This window comes from Centroberyx affinis, unplaced genomic scaffold (assembly GCF_046629955.1).
Source record: "Centroberyx affinis isolate AG114_WGS23_722 - 3 ecotype Tasmania unplaced genomic scaffold, CSIRO-AGI_Caff_v1 ptg001879l_1, whole genome shotgun sequence".
In the NCBI taxonomy this organism is placed as follows: domain Eukaryota; kingdom Metazoa; phylum Chordata; class Actinopteri; order Beryciformes; family Berycidae; genus Centroberyx; species Centroberyx affinis.
In genome coordinates, this window is record NW_027280252.1 from 143,395 (window position 1) to 160,022 (window position 16,628).

At 40.0% G+C, this 16,628-nt stretch overlaps 1 protein-coding gene across 1 annotated transcript; it reads right to left on the reverse strand.

The window, feature by feature from the left end:
• Window positions 1-7,496: 7,496 nt before the first annotated feature.
• Window positions 7,497-16,107, reverse strand: lrrtm4l1 (leucine rich repeat transmembrane neuronal 4 like 1). The gene is made up of 4 exons (XM_071530074.1): window positions 16,069-16,107; window positions 13,511-13,522; window positions 8,044-9,059; window positions 7,497-7,956 (listed from the first exon to the last, which is right to left on the reverse strand). Exons 1-4 carry the CDS (start codon window positions 16,105-16,107, stop codon window positions 7,497-7,499), a joined length of 1,527 nt encoding a protein of 508 aa, XP_071386175.1.
• Window positions 16,108-16,628: the final 521 nt, after the last annotated feature.

A 16,628-nucleotide genomic window follows, 5' to 3' on the forward strand; every position in this document is an offset into this window, starting at 1 on the left:
ATTTTAAAATGAAATATAGGTTTACAAGCCTATTGGAAAAATCTAAAAAATAAGGTAAACACAACATTAAACACAGGTATTTGCCATTCCCTCTCTTGTTCTATCCCGCAGAAGGTATGACGTCATCTACCTCAGCATGACACAGACTGATTTGTATTCATGTCTCAGAGTGGCGCTGTCATTACAGATGCCAGTATGTAAAGGATTCAACTAAGGGAGGTCATGTATTCATTATAAAAATACACACTTTTTTATGTAATTTCCTCAAACATCAGCTAAGATCATTTGTGACATTCCATTATCAGTGAGAACATCCCTGTTTTTTCAGACAATTTCCATACACAATAAACTCCATTAGAAAGGAGAATAGGTGGCATTGATTTATGCTTTAGAGACGACAGAAATGTTACACTAAAAGCAGCTGTGAGTGTTATTTACTGCAATTATGGGCAAAACAGTGACACAGTCAGTGCCCAATCCATCAAGATTATCTTTGCAGTTATTATGGCTTTCATGCCATGGCTACCAATGCATGCATACTTTTTTTAAAACATTTATTTCATCTGAAAACAAAAACAATTGTTTACTACCTATCTGGTTCAATTCATAAAGTATGCCCCAGTGCTTTATCGGCTCATGAGAGGTGAATCTATAGTATTTGACAACAAAATTGCTAGGCTGGAATTAACTGGTTTATAAAAGGAACTGGAAGGTTTGTTTTTAAAAGTGTCTTGCTCCATACATCACTGAAAACTTGGGAGAGTTTCTTTGCAGTGTTGCAGCTTGCTTTGTAGCCTTCAAATAATATGTATTGCGTAGTATAGGGTATTGAGAGCAAGCGTTCTTCGAAAAGACCTCACTGTGTATTTTATTGTACAGTATTTCCCCATTCCTTTTCGATTACAGTAGTTCAGTTTGGCTCAAACTGGACCTGTAATCTGAGTTATGATGGAACTGCAAACTTGCAGGTGCATAATAGTTTATATTCAGTCATTAATACCTATCAAAAACCAGTGTCCATTCAAATTATAATTTTGAATGGAGAACTGTAGAATTTAACAAGGCCCAACCCTTTACTGTTGAGGCTTGTTATTATTCTCAATTATCTTGTATCTGAGATATAATCTGAAAGGCCATGACCCCTCTTTTTTTTTTTTTTTTTTACCAATTTTGAGTGCTTGTAACCTTCTCCATTGTCTTGTTGTTGTCTTCTTCTTGTGGAATTATATATCCATAATTGTTCAACTTAAAAACGTATATCCAAAACACTGCATTGGGTCTTACAGTGATAGTGGAGTAAAGTTGCTTTGTCTCTTTTGCATAAATCAACATTTTTTTCTGCTCTCTCTTTTGAGAGAGAACTGTCTTCGCCACGAAAGCCCCTCCAACCACTGACTGGTCAGTTTTTCTGCTGCTGCTACCTATTGATTAAAGACTGGATGGAGTTCAATTTCAACTCAACCCCAGATTTGCCTAGAGACATAAGAGTACTAAAGGGCGACCATTTCATTAAAACAAGGGGACGATTTTGCCACCTGAAGATGATTTTGAAATAATATATAGGATTAAAAGCTGAAATTCATCATTCAAAAATAAATGGCATATAAAAAAATGGGTATTATATGCAAAATCTGTGATATTGTGGGAATTATTATGAACTGAAAATTGAAACAGAATACTTAATGGTTGAGAGCAATGCAATAAAGTGGCTCAAATATTTTGTGTAAAAAATGGGTAAGAATGAGGGAAGCTTAAGACTAAAGCCGTGAATACATTCAATCCCAGAGCCATAATTTACATATTAGGGACACTTCACATTGGCTATAACTGTAGCATTGTTTAGTGCAGGTGACAGCAGCTTTTTGGTTTCAACTTTCACGTATTATCAGACAATTCTGATTGCTTGTAAGGAATCATCTCTTAATTTAGTAAATGCCTTCCTGTACATCCTGCTCTTCCCATGTAATTTCTTGATTCTCTCATTTATATCAAATCAAAGAGCTATTACAATGAATATGTATTTATCAACCATGTTAAGAACCTTGTATTCACCAGAATTAATTGTTTTGATTTCTGCACAATTTTTATAGTCATTGAGTGCTTAAAATTTTGGATTTGGAACACAGTTCTTCCCCACCCCCTGTAAGTCTCACATGTACTGTATGACAAGTAAAGACATCTGTTAAAACAGATGATTTGTGGGTGTAAATCTCCTTTAAACTAATGAGTCCATGCTTTTTTTCTGTTTCTATTTCATTTTATTATATCCTTGTGCTTCCCCAGGCCACATATTCCACAAACTAAATTATGGACGGGCACTGTAGGCTACGGTACATTTTAAGACGCCTCAATATGTGCTACATTCATGGGGAAAGCATACAGTAAGCTGTCACATATTGTATGCTGTAATCACCATGCAGCACTGCACTAACCATTGTGAAACAATGTTTGTTTTACAAAAGCATGTAGCCTACACATTTTTTAAATTTTCAAAAGATTTCAGGAAGGTTACAAAACACTATTTAGAGCAAGGTCTCTTTCTGTCCTGCTCGGTCTCTGTATTCGCATGACCTTCATTTGTTTTTCTTAGCAAGAAAAGCAAAACAAACCCTTCAATTCAATGTATTTTATCAAAGTGAGACGAATTTGACGTCATGATAGAAAATGTAATATTCACATTGCAAACCACATATATACAGTCAATTTTTTAAAAATTTTTTTGGTAAGTGTAACCATATTTGAAAATTTTAAGTTCATTTTACAGCCCAAAAATCTTGAGGACCAAACTGAAAGAGCCAAAGTAGAAACACAAAGGAGTGTTCCGGCTTTTTTCCTGGTACATTGCTGGGCTTTGACACCATAACATTCTTTGCTGGCCTTGACAATGCCTTACTGAGTCCCGCACACAGCAGGGAAAATGTGTTGCGGTGGCTGTTGTTCTTCAGCATTGCCATCCACTGGGACTGCTGGCACTGCACAGAGCCATAATGAAAGGCACAGCCAGCTGTGCCGGCCGGCAAGATGGCGTTTTCATCAAACTAAACCAGGCTGACGCCAGCTTCTCAATTATTAAATGCCTGAAATGAGCAACAGTGCTGAATAAAAACCCAAACTACTGCAGACACCCTTCAGTGGTTTGAAGGGAAGAGAACATTGTATTTGAGATGATAAGATTTGGGTTATGAAGAGGGAGACAATGCGTTGAAGAGAATTGCTACCGAAAATATTGATGATGTTATAAGAGAGTGTTTGATTCACTCTCTTCTAACACCATGATTGTGTTACTTGTAACTAAGTACAGTCAAACTGAGAATTGGTGGCAGATGCAGACCTAACAAAGCAGCCACAGGATTGTACCTACCACTGCCTAAGCCCTGATAACCCAAGCGTGAATTTTGTTTCAAAATACAGTTCCAGATTTCTATACCAAGTTTTTACTGATAATGCAAACTCACTTTGAGTCATAACAAATTATGTGATTGACCACTTCCACCAATCAATACATTAGTTTTTGACTAAAGCTCGAGTATTTTTTACTCTAGTTTAACAAGTTTAAGTTTAAGAAAATTTGACTGACTATAATTAAGATATAAAATTTTTTGACATTACATACATTGACGTACTGTTAAAAGCCGAGTAAACATTAAGATGGAAACATACACACACTGCGTGCACCAGTAGTATGCATGTTCCTCATTACAAATAACTGACATCATATAATTTTGTGTATGTGAAAAGCATACACTGATGAACCCACGTATATGTTGATGAATACCATGTGCAATGCTATTTTATTTAGTGCCTGCTTAAGCACACAGTGTATGTTTAGATGACATTATGCGCTAGCTTTGCATCGTCACTATGTCCACAGAAAAGAGGATATTATTATTAGGTATTACTAAGAGATATTGGGTATTATTGGGTACACCTCCCTGTTCACACCAACAGCTCGCTCCTCGACAGTGAGTCATGTGAAGATAAAGCATAAGTATGAAGCATGAAAGAAGGGTCGATTACTGTTTGACTAAAGGTTAGAATGGAAAAGACACAGGATTTAAGTAACTTTGAAGGTGGTATGACTATTGCTGTCAGACGCAACAGTTGCAGCATCTTAGAAACGGCTAACCTGTGATTTTTGGGCACTACAGTGTCTAGATTTTACCAAGAATCGGGCAATAAACCAAAAAAACAAACATCCACTCAGTGGCAGTTCTTAGGGCTAAAACACCTTGTTGATGAGAGAGTTCAGGGGAGCAAGACTAGTTCAAGCCAACAGGCGGGGTACAAGTATGCAACAGCTCAGTACAACAGCGGTGTGTAGAGAGGGGCTTCTTACAACAAAGAACTCATCAAACCTTGAAGTGGGTGGGCTACAGCAGCAGAAGACCATGCTGGGTTCCACTCCTGTCAGCTAAGAACTCCTAAGAAGATGAAACTACAGTGGAATCACCAAAACTGGACGACTGAGGAGTGGAGAAATTGCCTATATCCTGGTTTCTGGTTCTGAAATGCTCGAGGATGGTCAGAATTTGGCATGAACAGCATGAATACATTGATCCTGTCTAGTGTCAACAGTACAGGCTGCTGCTGGTGGTGTAATGGCATGGGAAATGTTTTCTGGGCACATATTGGGCCCCTTAGTACCAATGGGGCATCATTTCAACACCATGACATTGTTGTTGACCAGGTGTATCCCTTCACACAGTGTACTCTTTTGTTAATGGATACTCTAGCAGGATAATTTACTCAAAGTGGTTCCAGGAACATGGCTTTTTACTCCAGTGGCCTGCACTATAGAATAGACTGACTTAGGGCCGATTCACATGCAGCGCACTAAAAAGCTTGGAAAACGCGAGGCATGCTGAGTGGACAGTGTACACCGAACGTTTATCAGGTGCGCTTGGACGGTTGCACCACGGGTGTGCCTGGCGTTGCCAAACAACCAAAGACAACAACTTCACACGTTTGTTAGTAGTTATCTGAAGTAATGGATTACCATCGCAGTAAAGCCGTCGTAGTAGCTTTACTTCTTGATCTAAATGTGGAGCAGAAAGATCTCGCCATGAATACATCCCTCTCTCTTTTGCTTTCAGGCTGTGTGACATGCGGTGTGCTTGGGGCATTCCAAAAAGTTGAGATGTTTTTATCTCAGTGCGCCATGGTCGCGGTCGAAAAAACAAGCGTGTCTGCCGCGCGTCCCTATTGAAATGAATGGATTTGAGCGCGCAAAAGACGCGCCATGTGAACCGGCCCTTAGTAGACTCACAGAATATGTGTGTGATCCTTTGAATCAAATGACTTTCATTTTGCAGTAGTGATGACTGATCCCAAAGAGAAAATATATCCAATATATAATCCCTTGTTAACCCTGCTGGGTACTTTCAGTTTACCTTTTCAGACTTTTTCAGTTCATTCTCAATGGAGCTGTACATGAGTGAACAGTAGGACTGGAATGGATATTATACAAATTAAACGTGCTAGGATATAGAAAAAAAACAGTACTGAAAGTCAATATTACCCTAAAATCATATTACAGGTTTTAATTAGTTTCAGTATTTCAATGGATTAAGGGCATAAAACATTGATAGAGTGCAAAACCATTAGTCATGCTCTCTGACACATAAGAGCTTAGCCAGAAGTAGAATTTTAATGCTGGTTATATAGGTGCTTTATTATTATTAAATTTATGTAGCTAACAAAGAGTGAGGCATACAAAACAGTAGAGCAGATATTGGACATGGTGTCATAGATATTCTTGGCATTCAAATAAATGCCAAGCTCCTTCATGAAAACTAGTGGTGCTTAAGATCATTTGCTGGGGCTGCACCATGGAGACAGAGGCAAGAATTAAAACACTGATTCAATTTGAGGTGAAATCTTACACGTTAGTTGTTTCACTGCCATTTTTGTTCAGTGCTTTTGGCATGTCATTAATTTAGTCAGCAAACAGAATGTTTCAATTAACTACCTACCATATTATAAAGACCAAACATTTACAGATTCTTAGTTTGGGTTTCCTCTGATCTCCTTTTCCCTCCAGTTAAGCTTTCTAAACAGATTACCCCAACACAGATTGCAACACGCAACTACAGATCCAACCACATACACACACACACACACACACACACACACAGTCACCTTTCAAAATAAATCTTTTTGTGACATCTCGTGTAGATGTGCACCCATTGGTTCAAAAGGCTGCATATGTGCAAAAAAACATGCTTCTTGAGATCAAATGAAGACAACCTGCAATTCTGAGTTTTCAGGTGGGTGATTGTAATTACCCTGGTATATAAATATACTCTTTATCACAGCAGAGGGATCCGCATTTAAGTCATATCATAAGCTTTGGGATTACCCGTATTGCCTCGCCTCTGTACAGATTACCATAAATCTCCCCAAACAACTGAGGAACTGTTCCAAAAAGCCTCAATTTAGCACTGAAAGGCAGAAGGCCAGTTACAGTGTACATACAGTACATACACCTGGATCATGAAGATAGTAAAGCTAACTAACCATAGCAACCTATAATGGGTGTTCAACCTTGCAGATGATGAGCATGCTAATATGTGCCACTTTTTTAGTTGCATTAAAGGCCTCTCAAGCAACTCCTATATGTTATGATCAATACTACTTAATCAATGTACGCTGTGCACAAATTGATGTTGTGATGTCTTACAACAACCTGAAGGGAGTTCTTCCTAGGTTGGTAGAAGAGACAGGTTTGGATTAGTAAAAAAAAAAAAACTTTCCCAGTGAACATGAAATGTTCTGTAGAAACTCCACACAAAGGTTCAGTATCCATGTTTGTACAGGCACACCTACATGCACATGGTGCACACACACACACACACACACACACACACACACACACACGTCACACACACACACACACACACGTCACACATCTGACGATAACCTCAAAGCATTTGTGAGCCATGCCATGCTGCTGTGAAGAGTGGACATCTGTGAGATGCATATAAACTGCACAATTATTCAGGCTCTCTTGAAGTAGGTTTATCATCAACAGCTTTTGCAAAAACGGAAAATGTAGCTTTGCAAAAAGAGAATATACCATAATAAATACACAAATAAATAGATAAATATTGTGATGCAAAACAGAGAAAAGTTCATTGAATAATTGCTCTTGGAAACTGAATGAGTAAATAAAGCCATACTCAATTAACTACAGATTACAGAAAATTCAGTAACGTGTCAGTGTATTAATGTTGTCCTCTGAACCAAAGTTATGGACCGTTGCCCCTGGTTTAGACAGTAATGTCTGTTTTCCAGTCTGTGGTTTAATTTAAGAGTAAAACCTGAATAATTGGAAACTTCTAAGATTTGAAGTCAAGCATGTTATAAACCAAGAGACAAGGGTGCTTAACTCTGATTCAAAAGTCTCTGTCTACAGTGCATGCTTGATAAAGGATTTACCTCTCTCTTGAGCCTTTGTATTTTGATTTGAGTTTTTATTTTTAGGCAGATGCGGTGGGTCATACCTCACACTCCCTGGAGCCAGAGATTGTGCAAGTGCAGGAACCAGTGCCATTGCCTAGCACCTCCAATGCCTCCGGGGTAGCAGCAGGGTTGTAGCTCATGTAATACTCTTGGAGCTGAGAGCTCAGGTTCTGCTCTGGCTCTGGACTCTTTTTACGACGCTTGCGCCCCACCATGGATCGCTGCTGCAGCAACCTGGCTGCATCTGGGTAGCGCCGCCACAGCACATAGATAATGGTCAGGATGAGAGACATGGTGAAGAAGAGTGCCACGCTGCCCACCACCACTTTGTGCAGAGTCATGTGCTCCATCTCTGGGGGTGGCGTGATCAACAGGCTGTTAAGAGTGGGTCGAGTGCGTGGAGCAGAGTCTCTGGGGTCCTTGCTCACATGGCCTGGGAGGGTAGGATAAGGAATGGGTTGAGGTCTGGATGGGGGGAGAGGACCAAGGGTGGTGGTTGGTAACAGGGATGGAGAGCCGCTAGTAGGGGCAAAGGTTGGGTCAGGGGTAGCTTCAGAAATGAGCTCTGGCATTGGTGAGGATGTTTCAGTCTGAAAGTAATCAGATTCCTCACAAATACCATGGTTCCTTGTGGCTTCCATGATTTTCTCTCCTTGAAGACGCTTTGGGCTGCTGCAGATCATAGTGGTGTCTTTACTGCCCCGAAAATTCCTCAACCAGGCCACGAGTGGGCATATACCCATTCCACAGTCCCACATGTTCCCAGCCAGGCTGATGGAGGTCAGTGAGATCCAGGCTGACACAGCTTCCTGAGACACATTAGACAGCTTGTTGGATTCCAGGTTTAGGATCTGAAGGTTAGGCAGGCAGTGAAACACAGCTGGGTCCAGGGTCTGGATTTCATTTCCAGAGAGATCCAATTTCTGCAATGTGTACCAAGTCCATGGAAGGCCCTGGTTGACAACCCGGATGCGGTTCCACTGCAGGTAGAGAGACCTCAGGTTGGCTAAGCGTGGAAACAGAAAAAAATTGATCCTTGAGAACTGGTTGTGCTCCAGATGTAGCTCCATCAGCTTCTGCAGCCCCAAGAAGGTGGTACGGGTTAGAGCCTTTATTCGATTGTAGCCCAGATCCAGAAACTCCAAACTTCGACACTCCAGGAATGCTCGAATTGGGATGTTGGTGAGGCCATTCGAGCGTAGGTGTAGGTTTTGCAGCTTCCGTAGGCCATGAAACTGACCTGGCTGCAGCACCTCCAATTTGTTGTATGACAAGTCCAGACTGCGAAGGTTGGGAATCCCATGGAATGTTGCGTTGTGAAGGGACGTGATCTTGTTAGAACTCAGGATTAGCTCTTTCAGCCTGCGGACTCCCTGGAAAGCTCGGCTGTCCAGGGCAGAAATCTGATTGTGGTCCAGGTATATCCAGAGGAGCTGGTTGAGGTGAGCAAATTGATAAGGGAGCAGGGTGTGCAGGTCATTGTAGCGCATTGAGAGACCCTGGCAGCCCACTGAGATGTTTTCTGGGACATCTAAAAAGCCAGCTGACTCACAATGGACAATCTTCCCCTCACAGCGGCAGCTATTGGGGCAGGTACGCTCACCAAAGCTGAACAACAGGGGAGCCTGCAAGAGGAGGAGTAGAAGGAAGAGGAGGTGTGCCAGTCGTCCATCACACAGCAATGGACCTATAGAAGGAGAAGGAGAGAAAGAGAAAAGGAGAGGGAGACATAGAGAGAAGAGAAAGAAATTAAAGTACTGCTGTGAACACCAATTCAGAATACTGCAATTACATATTTTTATTACTTATTTGCTAGAGTGGTCCATGGACAAGAAGGAAATCCAGTCTCCTCTGTCAAGCTAAAATGATTCACAACTATTGCAGCAGATTTGCCACATGAGGAATAATTTAAAGTTCTTAGTCAAAGGGATATGGGAAGAGCTGAGAAGCTTAAATCATAAGAATGGTAAACTAACTGAAGAACTCAGAAACAAAGGTGCATTTCACAAAGAATGGAAGATTACAAGAAGGATATGATGAGAGCTTGCTGCAGTTGAGGAAGAGCTTAAATGGATACATAAGACCATCGGGGTATTAAAAGTACACATGCTCTTGATACAACTGAACTTCTACTTAGCCACTCCTTCCTTCTATACTCACTGAAGAATTCACCACCTCCAACATCTTCTCACCACTGACAACGTCTGTCCTTCCACTCCACTTCTTACCATTGATAACTTTGATGAGCTTAGTTATGTGACTCCCGTTACAAAAGGGAGCTCTTCCAATACCCATGTCATCAGTGGGCTTGAAGGTTGTGCATAGACTGAGTGTAAGTCCACACAACACTAAGTTAACTAAGAAAATTATTTATATCTACTAATGGTAAAGGCCTAAGAAAGATTTTGTGGCCCCTGTAATGCTAGCGCACATTCTTATTGTAGCTGAAAAGTATCACATGTGGCTCTCTACAAGAATATTCACATTCATCATATGGAGGACAAAAGAATGATTAGCATCTGAATAAAGAAGGTGTGTCAGACTCAGAGTTTAAATGTAAGCAACAAGGAGTTTTGAAGTTCAAGAAGATCATGTATCGCCATCGTCTTCTTGTGGAAAGCACAAAGCCTCCACTTTAAACTAAAAATAGTTGACCTCGTCTTCAAGATTTGCCACCACTTGCTAGACACCACTTGCAAGACAAGACCTCAGACCTCTCTGCTGAGCTGACTAAAGAAAGTCAGAAGTGCCCTTTTCCACAAATAAGAATTGCTCCAATTTCCCTCTTGCAGAGATGTCAGGGCTCTCCTCCTCCTTTTCCTCAGAGAAGGCAGATCCCCATTTTCCCCTCTTTCAGAGTTTCCATACTCCTCCAACCAATTTCCAAAGATGTCGGGCACCTCCTTCACCCTACTCCCAGAGATCCCAGGTCCCTCCCCTGAGCTATATCCAGAATTTTCAGAGTCCTCCACTAAATTTCCAGAACAATTAAGTCCCTCCCTCACACCAGATTCCATGGTTTCCAGGTCCCTCCACTCCAGATCCAGAGTAGCCAGGTCCCTCCATTTAGTTTTCAGAGCAATCAGGGGCTCCTTTCCTATTCAAAGCTTCCAAGTTACCAGGTCCCTTGTATGATTCCTATCCCGAGTCATCCAGCATGCCATATTCAGACATCTCTCACTACCTAATCCCATTTGCTCCCATCTCACTTTTCTGCATCCTAGGCATGGAATTAATAGTATTTCATCAAACCTAATGTTTCCCAACCCACCTGTCCCTACATATGTTGCTTCAACTCCTCAGTGTGAGAGTTATATCCTGGATCCAGCCCCTTAATCACTGTCAGCCACGCCCACATTTTCATATCAGTCTAGACAATTCATGGGTCTGGAACTGCCATCATTTGAGGGGTCAGGTCGGACACTATCTGTCCCAGGATTGTGACTGGACTATTATTGTAGACGGGAGAGACGATGCAGTGTTTCCCATACAGAGGCTCATCTGTGGCGCACTGCCACAATACCGGCACAGCTTGATTGATCTAAATTGTTCTTTAACACTGTACCTAATGTGCACCTCATGTCGTGTTTGTCATTTGGCGCATGCACAGACCATGAGAAGCCCATAACCTGAATACTTAGTGTGACATTTTGGTTGAATTCAACACAAGTATGCATGAATTATCTTGGATTTCAGTGAAAAATTTTACTGTTCCATGGTCTAAATACTGTTTCAGAGGGTTTTACACCTTACTGAGGAAATCACAAAACTTAAATTTAAAGATACTGAAGATTGGCACAAAATATCAGCTATTAACAGCTTTAATCCAAATATATCAGTATCATGTTAGCCTTCAAAAACCCATATTGGTTGAACTCTGGCATGGTCAAATTGCTAGTCAGACTGCAAAATGTTTAAAATCCCAACAAAGTGCGGAAAATTTGGGATTTCAAGTTTGACCCTCATGAAATTTGAGCTTGAATTGTAACATTATTTTAAACAGCCATAATCCAGACTGAATACTGAGATTGGAATAAATTTGTGTAAGGAAGTGAGTTATTTACCCCACTGCACAAGACGTGTTCATCAGGAAGGAGTCACATTCAAGTCAGTCAGTCAACTGGTGTTATGTAGCTATAGCATTTTTTGCCAGCAAATATTTCAGTAATGACTAGATTGAGCTAGCAGAGCTTTGTTTTGTAAAAGGCTTGGAATTTATTAAGTTTGGCCATTACTAACAAAATAGCGCTCTCTTGCGTAGATTGAACCTGGCACACCCAGAATTATTATTGTAATGTGTGTTTATAACTGCAATGGCTAATCTATGCTGACAAAAATAATGATTTAGTTAACTAGATTGAGCTACCAGAGTTGTATTTTGCATAAAAGGTTTGGAATGTATCAAGTTTGCCCAATGCTTGTGAAATGGCACTCTTTCATTGGCATACTTTGAAATCCTTGCTCATTTCTTCATAGTTGCCTACAGCAGCTTTAGTTATAGAATTCAAACGTGATAGCAAGCCATTTCTGACAAATTGGATTTGCTTAGCATTAAAAATGTTTGTGAATTAGAATGTAGCATCTGTATCCTTGTGTCTATATGGACAAGGAAAAATAGAGGGTAAAACAGAGTTTAGGCTACAAGAGGTAATCTGAATGCCACTGTAGAGCCATGATTCAGCAAAATTTTTCTTCGCAATCTCTAACCTCATTGGCTAACGCCAGTCTTTGTTATCAGATTTGTGTCATTGCCCTACAGTCACAGTACAGATTCCTCCAGATTCAAGCCGTGAAAATCAAACATGTTTGAAATAATCATATTGGCCTCCAACTGGATTGGGAGGCAAGTGATTGAGTCCAATATTCCATGCACAGTAAACTAGCTGTGCATCAGTCCCATCTGCTTTAAACTGGCTGTGACTGTAAAAAAACATGGATGTAGTGAATGTGACGTCAGGTTTCTGATGGGCCGTTTTCTGAAAAGGTTGCAGTTTCTGGTTCAGGTTCAGGTTTCAGAAGGGCCAAAAGATTGGGTTTACGATAGCCACCATTTTGCCATTTTTTGGAGCCGGAGCAGCCAAAGCGAGACTGACGGTTGTCTGCAGAGCCACCTACTATTGGCCCATAATCAGCGACATGTCGATCACTGAACAGGCGACCTGTCAATCACTAGGAAACCAACCCCATTTTATATCCATTATATCCTGTTAATGACAATTATTTTGAAAAAAGTGAAATTAACTACTGAGACCATAACCTCTTGTCGAAAAATTTTTATTGACTTTACATTTTGAGTGAGAAGTTGGGTTGTGGTCTCATTGACTTGCATGGAGTTGGACTGGTTTGGAGTCTCCTTGGAGCCGGCCTTTAGCGGACATTAGAGGAATTGCTGCCTGCTGACACTTCCTTATTGGCTTCAAAATTCACCTGTGGTTTTGGCCACTTGGTGTGAGCACAGAGTCACACTGATCAAGAAATCAAGTCAATCCTTCCAGGATTTCACAGAGGTTTTTGTGTATTTATTGTGACCATAAATGTTAGATTTTACAGCAGCAAAAATTGGGATTATGATTGGTGGAGTTTTGGTGTTTTTTGCTGGTAAATTGTAAATTGAAAATGGTAAAAATTGTGAGTCAAGGAAAAATGTTAATAATGTGCAACTATCTCCCATTGAGAAAGACTCATATGGAATCATTCCCTGTGATAACATAATGCATGTCACAGAAACTACTGGATATACTCTATGCTCTGATGAAGGCCATTAGGCCAAAACGTTAGCATGGCTGTTGACATGGCCAAAATAAATTGGTGAAATTGAGATTAGTCAACTTCGTCCTGAAGATCTGTGTGCACTACCCATTTACCTTTGGCTATTTGATGTTGGAACTATATGACTTTGGTCTAGCTCCACAAAAAAATACTGGGTAGGCGCATCCTTTCATCGCTCTAGTCACTACTGCGTATACTTTTGTCCTCATCCTTTTTTTTTTTATTTTCTGAACAGAAAAATAATGGCTCAAAGTTACAATAAAGGGAAAAAAAACTGTACTTGGATTCCAGTCTTTATAATATACATGTTCATCTCAACATCAGTACACTAAGTAGTTATCTGTAGACCACCCAAGCTGAACAATGAGGTCATTCAACTATTGTCTCATTTATGGCCAAATATGATAGAATTCGTATTCTAGATGATTTTAACATCCATGTTTGCTATCCAGCCCAGATACTCATCAATTTTATGAACCTTATTGAATCTTTTAATCTTGTTCAATCTGTGCATGCACCTGCATATTAAGCGGCACCTCCTTGACTACTTGCTGTCTTCTGGTTTTACACCAAGTAATGTTGAGACTAAAGATATGTCTCTGACCACAAATGCAATCCACATATTGTATTCAAATGCATTTCTACCTCCCCCCTACAAATAATGCACCTGTCTGCTCTTGTGTTTTAGCTCTACTTCAGCTAGTACATTTTCAGAGGCTTTTATGGCAGCTGTTTTGCTGTGAACTGCTACAGATTTGCAAGCCAACACTGAGGAGCTAGTCTCTCTTTTTAATAATACCTGCCTGACCATGATTGACTCTGTTGTTCCGTATAAGGATAAGAAATTAAATGTTAGAGTTGCCATGGCTCTACTTGTGCTTTAAAGAGAGTGTAGGAGAGCCAAATGAAAGTGGAAAGCAAATAGATTACAAGTCTTTTATGACATTTTGAAAGACCTCATGAGGAAATATCAAAAGGTGCTTAAAGATTCTGGTGCAGCTTTTCCTCACTGCGCGCATATCTAAGAATTGTTATAATCCAAGGGTTCTGTTCAATATGAGAGACTCTGTCACTAGACAAGTTTTTAACTTTTGTTATCAAAATGTTGAGCACAGAGGCTTCAGATCACTCTCCTTGACTGCGCCATATCTGAAATTCTTGTAGTCTTTGTACAGTATATTTTGAACCCATTTCTCGTCTCTAGCAGAAACTGTATGCAATCCTCAACTTGCCGCAATGCTGTTGCTCCTACACAATTTCTGAAGGAAATCTTTCAGACCATTGGTCCTGGTATTTGATTGCTTTGCTTTTCAAACAAAACTGGCACTTTCCTTTCTCTTTTTAAGCATGCAATGGTTCAACCCCTCCTTAGAAAACCAAGCCTAGAGCTCTTAAATCTCTGTAACTACAGTACAGGCATACCTCCAAGCTTCTACTTTATCTAAGGTTTTAGAGAAAGTTTTTTTATTTTTTATCTCAACTATTAGCTTTAACACGCCAAAACAGCATTATTGGAGCAATTCCAAACTGTGTTAGAACAATGCATAGCAGAGTGCCTGCCCTCATTTAAGTAACCAACAACCTTCTTATGCAGCAGACGCAGAACCAATGCAGCAGGACTGGATGGAAGTTCAATTATAGTGCAGTACCTTTGACACTGTAGACCATGTTATTTTAATTGACTCTCAAATTCTGGGTTGGCATCAAAGGACACTTAATGGTTTCAGCTTATACCTCTCATATAAAACATTCTCAACAATAGGAAACTCCTCTTCTTCAAAACACATTACTTGTGGAGTTCCTCATGGTTCAATTATAGGGCCAATCCAGTTTACCCTGTATATTCTCCTACTTGGCCATATCATACAGAAACACAGCATTGCGACTGACTCACAGATATATCTACCCCTGAAACCCATGTCCTCAAAGGGCCTATAGCCTCTCAAAGAATGTCTCACTGACAAGTGCTGGATTCTACAAACTCTTTTGCAGCTTAATGAAAAAGAAAAAAAAACTACCTTTGATTCATAATGAACTAGGCAATCAGCTAATGGGTCAGCCAATGTGAAGCCAGTTGCCAGCTGATTTTGATGCTGACTTGAGCTTTGACGAACCGTGAAGTGGTGCAGAGTTCATTCATATTGTTATCTCTTCATGTTTTCACAATGTAACTCTTGATTCTGGCATCAATCAAAACTCTCTTTCACATCTCCAGCTTGTAGAAAATGCAGCAGCTTTTAACTGGTTAAAAGCCAAAAAGCCAATTAAAACCAATTCTGGCTCCTCTCTACTGGTTACATGGTAGATTTGGAATTTATCTATTCTTCATCGTTTTAATCTTCTTGTTGATTTTTACTTTATTTTGAGCCTTCTGCCCAAAGCATGCTGGGATAGGCTCCAACTCCCCTTGACCCTGAATAAGAATAAGTAAGTAACCACAATAGATGAATGAAGGAATGAATGAATGGACTTGTTTTGAATGTTTGCTTTTGTTGGCTTGTTAAAGCACTTTGTAAACTCTTTTTTTAAAAGGTGTCTTCAATTTAATGATGAAAAATGTGCAGTTGTTATATTTGGGCAATCCAAACTCCAACTCTTGAAACTTTTGTCAACATTACAACTAATATTAAACTGGCTGCTAGAAATGATAAGAATTATGTTCAAAGTGTTCTCTCTTATTTCTACCAGTTGAGAGGTATATTACAATCAAGTTATTCCTTCTTTTTTTCTTTTGAGACTTTGTGAGAAAGTAATTCAAGCCTTTATTTCAACTTAATTTGTTCTTGCCTCAACTTCTTTCCTAAAAGTAGTTAAACTACAACTAACAGGAGAGATGACAACTACAACTAACAGGAGAGATGTTACAACTGTAAGCATAACTTCCATTAATGTAATAAACCATTAATGTAATAATAATTTGCAGGTAATAGTGTAATGATCCTGTTATATATAATATTGCAGAGGTAAAGATGGTATTGTCGGTATTGTGCTCCAGTTTGATGTACTGTATTTGGCCTCCTTAATGCCTCGTTTAACCCATCTGTCTTCTCTATCTGAAATGTGTACATTATGATCCTCAAAGCTGTGTTTCTTGTCCTGTAGGTGAGTGTAAACTGCTGAATCTTGACTGGGGAGGGTTCACTCTTCTATGCTGCACCATGCGTTTGTTGAGGGGCTGTTTGGTCTCACCGATGTACAAGTCTGTACACTCCTCACTGCACTTGACAGCATAGACAGTGTTGCTCCGTTGGTGATATGGTGTGTGGTCCTTCGGATGAACCAGGCGCTGTCTCAGCGTGTTGCCATGTTTGAAAAACACCAGACATTGTGTTCGGTAAAGATCCTCCAGAACTTCTTAGAAGCTTGTGTTACATACGTTACATTCACTTGTCCGCTAC

Excerpts from the sequence above, each read along its gene's own strand:
- lrrtm4l1 (XM_071530074.1), bottom strand. The coding sequence starts at position 16,107 with ATGCTTACAGTTGTAACATCTCTCCTGTTAGTTGTAGTT. Across the intron at positions 7,957-8,043 it reads GATTACTTTCAGACTGAAAC|CACCACCCTTGGTCCTCTCC; the intron begins ATCCTCACCAAT and ends CCTGTTACCAAC.